The 7821-nt window shown below is 43.8% G+C and overlaps 1 protein-coding gene across 1 annotated transcript in view; it reads right to left on the bottom strand.

The window, feature by feature from the left end:
- Positions 1-4431: 4431 nt before the first annotated feature.
- The window catches only part of LOC143007572 (ninjurin-2-like), a 21887-nt gene continuing 18497 nt past the window's right edge, over positions 4432-7821 (bottom strand). The window contains exons 2-4 of the mRNA XM_076158972.1: positions 5493-5629; positions 5276-5355; positions 4432-5025 (exon numbers count right to left, since the gene is read on the bottom strand). Of these exons, the coding sequence (XP_076015087.1) occupies positions 4871-5025; positions 5276-5355; positions 5493-5629 (372 nt within the window). The 3' untranslated portion in view covers positions 4432-4870. The remainder of the gene's footprint in view (positions 5026-5275; positions 5356-5492; positions 5630-7821) is intronic.

Below are 7821 nucleotides of genomic sequence, written 5' to 3'. Positions count from 1 at the left end.
AGACTCAGGTTTAAAGTTCTGGGAAGTAATTTAAAAGGGGCCACTGTCTCTTATTCCCAAATCTGGGAAACCTCAGCCCCTGGAGGTAAATGCCTTAACCTTTCACCTGGAAATCAGACAGGAAGAGACTCAAGGCCCTCATGGTGAGCAGGGGTTCACATGGGACCAACAGCTCAGAGGGATAAGTCTGGATCCGGCTTTAAAACAATCAATAACGTCGATTCTTAACAGCAGATCTTCAGGTTGCGTCTGTGCAGTATAGTTGGCCAGTGTGGGTATTTCAAAATGTCCAGTGTTTACAAAGGCTCCAGTGGAAGGAAGCGAGCGGCTCGGTCAGTCCCAGGGGTGGGTGTTCCCGCCCGGCGGAGGGGCGGTGCACAGAAGCGGAGCTGTAGGCGGGACGCGGAGAAAACCAAGGCGTCTCTTTTACCTCCAGACCCATCGAACCCGCAAAAAAAAACACACGCAGCACATTTACACTTCGTTCCTCACGCAGCAGTCGCATCGTTCGTGCGTTTGATTTTTGGCGGTTTCACGAAGATATTATCAACACGTAGGGGAGGAGCGTGTCAGCTGTCAGGACGCGGCCACGCTGACAGTTTTCCATGGAATTACGTAATTGTGGTGGAGAAAGTTCAACCCAAACAACTTTAGGGGTGCAGCAGAATCAAGGCAACACACAAAGTTAATACTGAAGCCGAGAGGTGATATCAGTGACATCACCGATTTTAAAGTATGATCAATATGATAAGAGCCGCTATACTGGCGCTGTGCATTAATATCACGAGAATGTAAGTGTCTGGAGCACTTTTGTCTGGTTCCTGAACACAACGTTCACAGGTTGTGGACTATAAAAACACTACACGTCCTTGACTCGTCTTGTTATCCGGCGACTATTTCATTGGGGGGAAACAGGAGACATTTGCATTTGGCTACATGTAACGAGCTGCACGAACACAATAAACGATTCCGAACGAGTAATACCGAGCGTACAGCACGTATTCAGTCATGAACGTACACACACACGCACACCAGCAAACACATACATGCTCAGACTGCCAGCTAACTTCCAGCACTCACTGCGGCTCCTCCAGCTGTAGTGTCCCTCCGTGCGTAACAGCAAAAGGCCACTCAGGGATCCTCTTCGCCAGCTCTGCCGCTGTCACACACCGGAATGAGGCTTTAGCGGGCGGGCTAGCGGAGACACGAATTCCCTCTGTGGACGGTGTCGCTGTCTCCGTGTGTCTGTCCGCCTCCCTGTCTCCTGCCTTGTCTTCTCCCTCTTTTCCCGTCTGCCAGCTCGTCCACTGGTGGCTTCCCAGCTGCTCGGGCGCTCGCGTGACGTCAGCACGTCGAGGCGCGCCCCCGACACGCACCCCCCCCTTTCCCCCCTCCCCTTCCTCTCAGCCCCCCCCCTCAGCCCCCCCCTTTTTAAAGTTAAAAATCACGGTGGAATTACGGAATTATATTTCCTTTAGGAGTCTTATCGTCTCCAAACTTGACATGAATTGCCAGTTTTCATTTAGGCACATTTTATATCACATAAGGCCAAATATTAGATTATATCTTGAGGGATTTGAACCAAACGAAACGACCATAACCACATCACTAATTCAAAAAAAATTCTCGGTTACTAATATCTACTAATACTCATTGTATTTTCAAATGCACCTATTAGCGGTTTTATCAGGGATAAAAATGTCTGATTAAAATGTGAGGAGATTAATGAGATGTCTAGAGTCTGTCACTTTTTTGTTCAATTTGAAGAAATCCCAATTACATCCTGATATGTATCCATCAAGTGAGCGCTGGATAACTATCATGCATCTGTAGCGCCCCCTGCTGATGTGACGTGATTCTAGGGTACTGGGTTCAGAATATCGCTGCACACTGCTGCTTTAAGGTAAGTGAGGGTACATTACCTCAAGAAGTAATAGATTACTTTAAAAGTAAGGGACAACTCACAAGTAATCTATTAATCTAACAGAAATGCTTTCATCCATACAATGGCACACATGCACGCACAGACACACACACAAGCACGCGCGCGCGCGCATACACAATGTTCCAGCTCCCTGGGCGCCAGTCAGTCAGACAGCTTTGGTATAAATAGTCTATTGGCTCAAGTCCCCATTGAAGTTCCCTCACAAACACAGTAGGAGCGGACGAGTGCGCTCCTCTGAAATATCTGTTAACCTGATTAGTAGAAACACATGTGATTAGTCTCACCTTTTGGCTTTTTCATCAATATTTGAATTTGTTTTGGCAGTTACCATTTCGCATGGAAGGTTTGTGAGTTTTATTGTATGGCTCAAAGTCGAATGTTAAGTGTCAAGTCATTGTTTAGCTTTAAAGATTTCAATTATCTCTTATGTCTTGTCCATATGGAATCCAGCTGTTTTCAATCTATCCTGTCACTGATAAATCATGGCTTCACTCACCCTGACTGCTATTGCATTTACTACTGGGTCTTTAGTGTCACTTATATATTCTAGACATCTGGCATCATCTAGCGGCCTAATGTAGTGCGTGCATGTGCCTTTCTCTGCAGTATGTACAAGTTAGATCAGAATGACCTCATTTGTCCTTATAAAGTGAACATAATAACTCTGCATGTGAAATTAAACATTTCTTTATTGTGATGAATCTTATTCATATATCAGACACACACTGATGCGGAAAGTAGAAATTGTTGAAAATTCCATATAAGCAGGTTAAGACAAAGAGATACCACAATTCTATTAAAACACTGATGTGTGCAAAGTTAAAAATGGAAATCAAGTGAAAGCCATAAAATATTCATTCCTCGTTCTGTTAGTGAAGCCTGCTGGTATCATACCCCAGGAGGTGTGTGTGTGTGTGTGTGTGTGCGTGTGTGTGTGTTTGGTAACATCAGTGGAATCTCATCATCAGCCACGGGAAGTGTCCAGTGCGCTGCATGCCAAAGGTACTGATGAAGAAGTTGAGGACAGTGGTGATGAAGACTATGATAGTTGTTAGATTGTTCAGGTAGTCCAGACGCCTCTGCAGGGTGGAGTTATTCAGATTCCGACCTCCTGGGACATACACACACACACAGAGACGTACAGACTTGAGTTTGGTTTGATTGTACTTCAGGAATCAGTAAAATTATGTCTTCTTCATGTCAACATTTGAACTCCAGGTAACCCAACAAAATCACAAATCAACCAATATACATCGCACGCGCACACACACACACACACACACACACACACACACACACACACACAGCAATACACAGGCTTCTGTTAAATCATGACACTTTATTCAGCTTCCAGGAGGAGTGTGTTCATATCAAAGGGGCGTGTTGACAGCAAATGTCCTTTATATTTGCTACCACGGAATTCACAGAAATTCCGGAACATTTTCCCCATCATATAATCAGAAATGAATCATCATCCTCTCAGTTTTATCTTCACAATAATGAAATAGGAAACACATGCAAAGAATAGATACATACAATGGAACACAAATACGTTTTAAGAAATGATCATAGTAACTAAAATGATGCACATTTACATGGTCAGTTAGAGTGTTAATAGTTAAGACGGGTTAAAATTAAAGCATAAAAACATTTGTAAGATAGAAAACAGCAATAACAGGATTTGAGTTAAATGATACATGGACATAGATATGAATGTTTTTGTTCACTCCATTAACCTTGTATAAATGTGTTCAAGTATGTGTGCACATGAACATGTCTGTTCATTTGCTGTGGATTCTTCTGTGTGTGTGTGTGTGTGTGTGTCCAAAGGTCAAAAGTGGAGCCGAGCCAGCAGCCAGCGGAAGAAGCCGGTCCTCTTGGATCCGAAGAAGCTGGCGAAGAAGTTGATCACGGTGGTGACGAAGATGAGGCCCGTGGCCCAGTTGTTCAAGTAGTCGAGTCGTTTCTGATTGGACACCACGTTCAGGTCCCTGCGGGCTACAACACACACACACACACACACAAAGACAGACAGACACAGACACACACATTTCAAACACACACACATACAGTGCAGTTCATGCATACATACTCATCCATGCACACATACTGGATATATTTAACTCCACATACAAACACACCCTTCTGATCCATGCATGCATCCATCAGTTCACACACGCACGCATGCACACACACACAATTCACAAATCCACTCTTTGTGTAATTATGAGAAAGCATCTCCTCCTCAATAGCACCACCCAGTGGTCAATATTGTGAGCTTTTTTAATAAAGATATAAGTGAATTAGGCTCTTATGTGCATGTGTGTAGGTCTGTATGTATGAGTGTAAATGTGTGTGTTTGTATATACATGTGTCATAGAATGAAACGCTGAAACATCCATCCGAGGAGCCAGCTGCGCTGAGTGCCGAATGCGGCCTTGATGATGTTGATGATGAGGGTGAGGGAGACGAGGGCTGTGATCAGATTGTTTAGGAAGTTTAACAGCCGCTGACCGGAGGGGAGGAGGGTCAGCTCTAAACGACCTATACACATACACACACACACACACACACACACACACACACACACACACACACACAGGCAGACAGATACATGAATTTGTACACATACAGACAACAAAAACACAAGCAGCATGCAGACAGACAGACAGACAGACAGACAGACAGACAGACAGACAGACAGACAGATGATCCTTTGTCCCCATCCATTCACACAAAATGTAATCCAGTCCAGTTTTCAGAGTAGACTAAAGCTGTAGTTTATTAGTACAGTAAGTAATACAGCAAAACACACTTCACAAATTTGAAAACTGTGTGTGTCTCTGTGTGTGTGTGATTTGTATCTTAAGTGTGTGTGGCTGTGTGTGGATCTTTCCCTGCACGTCTGCTTATAGGAATCGTCCCCTAGAAATGCATCCTGGGAAAAAGGCCAGTGCGCTCCATGCCGAAGACGGTGATGAAGATGTTGATGACGAAGATGAGGAAGATGACGATGGTAGTGACGTTGTTCTGCCCGTTTAGGCGCTTCTGGTTGGCTTCATCATTGAGGTCTTGACGAGCTGCAATGAACACACACGTGTACACACACACACCTGAAAAATAACAAGCCCAATAAAAGAGGCCTGGACACCTGAACCTTACAAATAACGACCCATGTTTATAAATACTCCTACTTTCTGTCATTAAACACTTTAATAAATCAATGGGTCAGTGTGTTAGTGAATGATTTAATTGGTTAAATTATGACTGGATGAATATCTGATGAAGGCTGTGTGTGAGCAGACAAGTGCTGCATGGTGATTGGCTCACCGATGATGATGATCAGGACTCCAGCCACTATCTGAAGAGCCAGAGAGAAGGAGATGAGGGTCAGGACGGCCACGTAGTACCTGAAGGAGAAGAGGCGGGGCGCCGCACATGTTACTGTCATTACAGTTAAGACCTGGTCTGTCTGTCTCTCTCTCTCTCTCTCCCCCCCCCCCCCCCCCCCCCCCCCCCCACACACACACACACACACGTAGAGCACCTGTATCCTGCTCCCTGTTCGATGACGGTCTTCATGTGTGTGATATTGGCCAGAAACAGAGCGATGTCCAACATGCCCTCAGCCGCCGACTTCTTAGTGGCATAGAGGTTCATGTTCAGGTTGGAGACAGGAGCTCCCTGAGACCGAGAGAGAGAGAGAGAGAGAGAGAGAGAGAGAGAGAGAGAGAGAGAGAGAGAGAGAGAGAGAGAGAGAGAGAGAGAGAGAGAGTTAACACTTAATAGTGCTACAGATAATAATCATTAATATAGCTGACCAGCAGAGGGCAGCATCGTCCATGGAAACAATTAGATAATGTCAGAGCAAGTAAAAAGCATAAAGTGCCTGTAAATCAATCCAAGCCAGACTCAACAAGATATTAACTCCCTCCTACTCAACGTGATCGATGTGACCATGATACAATACTTTTTAATATTCCACTTCAGCAGAAGGTCGAGGTGAATGCTGCTTCAATGTCAGTATTTCGGAAGCAGAAAATTTTTATTCATGTTTCATTTAGCAAGTGGTTAGTTTGATGTTATTGGGGGACTTCAGAAGTTGACTGTATGTGTGTGTGTGTTCGTACAAGCAAAAGTGTGTGAGTTTAACACACCCAAAAAATCATGTATAAAAGAAAAAGGCATATAGAAATAATACATGAATTGTTATGTAATTTGGCAACAAAGGCAACAATCACAATTGCAATCGTGTGTGTGTGAGAGAGAGAGCGAGAGAGAGAGCGAGCGAGAGGGAGAGGGAGGGTGTGTGTGCACATGAATTAGGGTAAAGATACTGTAGAGTACAGGGAGAGGGGAGGGGGAAATGTTAAACAAAGTTACATAAGACCTTAACAATGACGCACACCACGTGTCAGGAAATTACCGTCTGTACATCAAATTATCGTCCCTCTATAGTACAACAGAGTGCATGTGCTGCAGATGCACATATTGGATTACGTATATGTGCTGTAGATTAATGGAGCTACTCTGTCCAGAAATGGAGCGTTTGTCCTGAGGCGGTGTTAGTGATTGCAGTCTGGTTCTCTTTAAGCTGCCCTGACACAAAAAGACAGAGAACGTCACAGCGCCGCTACAATCACACACGCACACCAGGGGCTCAGGATAAACAATGTATAGATACCATGCATGCTTTGACTGTGTGGATTGGCCTGTTTTTGATGTGGCGCTCACACTCCCACTCCCAAACCATAACAAAAATAAGTCCTTTCTCCTCTAGAACCACACAAAACCACGCAGAAAAAGTATTCTAAAGAGGTTCAATTACCATCTTAATAATGCAAAATAGCCTCAACTTTAGTTTGCTGCGTGAATATAACAATGAAGCTTTATGTATGAGGTAAAAATGAGGTATTACCCGCAATGCTGACTGCCAGAGAGAGCTCAGTTGAACAAGAAAAATAGAGACAGCATGATACGTACTAAGACAAAAAGAAATATTACTACAATAAGTTCCTTTTGGCAGTATTGAATTCATTTTGGATGCTTTAAAGATCCGCATCCAACCTGTTGTTTTACTGTAAACCACAACTGAAACCTCAAACTAAGTAGACCGACGGCCTCTCAGTTAGTAAAAGACTTGAGTTTTTGGTCTTTCAGTATATAATTTGGCATTTTACCTGCCTTTACCCAGTACACACAGGTCCTTGAAGTGAATAATACTACTGTTGACCTCTGAAAGAATATTTTTGTCCGTTGTTACTGTACAGTTTGATCCAGACTCGTTTAATCTCTGAGAAAGTGCGGAACAATTCCAAGAAACCCAGACTGTCAAAACACTGCCAACACATGTAGCACGTGTGTGTGTACGTGTGTGTGTGTGTATGTGTATGTATGAGAGGGAGAAATGGAGAGTGTGAGTGAGAGAGGACAAGTATGTATATGTACTGGCCTGCTTCCATCTTTTCTCCTTTGGGGGCTCATGTGGTCACACTTTATCAACATCACTCTGGGAAGGGAGCCAACATACTGCACACACACACACACACACACACACATACACACACACACACACACACACACACACACACACACACAACCAAAACAAAGTCTACATACAGCTTTACGGGCCATGTGTGTTTCTCTTTCTGAGTGTAACTTAACTCTGAATGTACTGACTGTACTTTTATCCAGCTTAATCTGTTCTTACATGTCTTTATTTATTAAGGGACATTCAGAAATGTAGGCCTTGGCTTTTGTTCCAGCAGACAGGGTGGAGAAGAAGCTCTTTATTTACACCAAAAGCTATGAAGCAGAACCAAACATTAGACAAAATATCTATCTTAAGGGAGGTTTGATTTTTATGTGTAATCCCA

This window comes from Genypterus blacodes, unplaced genomic scaffold, assembly GCF_046128005.1.
Source record: "Genypterus blacodes isolate CSIRO-AG114 ecotype Tasmania unplaced genomic scaffold, CSIRO-AGI_Gbla_v1 ptg000090l_1, whole genome shotgun sequence".
NCBI classification, from domain to species: Eukaryota; Metazoa; Chordata; class Actinopteri; order Ophidiiformes; family Ophidiidae; genus Genypterus; species Genypterus blacodes.
This window is presented reverse-complemented; position numbering and strand designations above follow the sequence as displayed.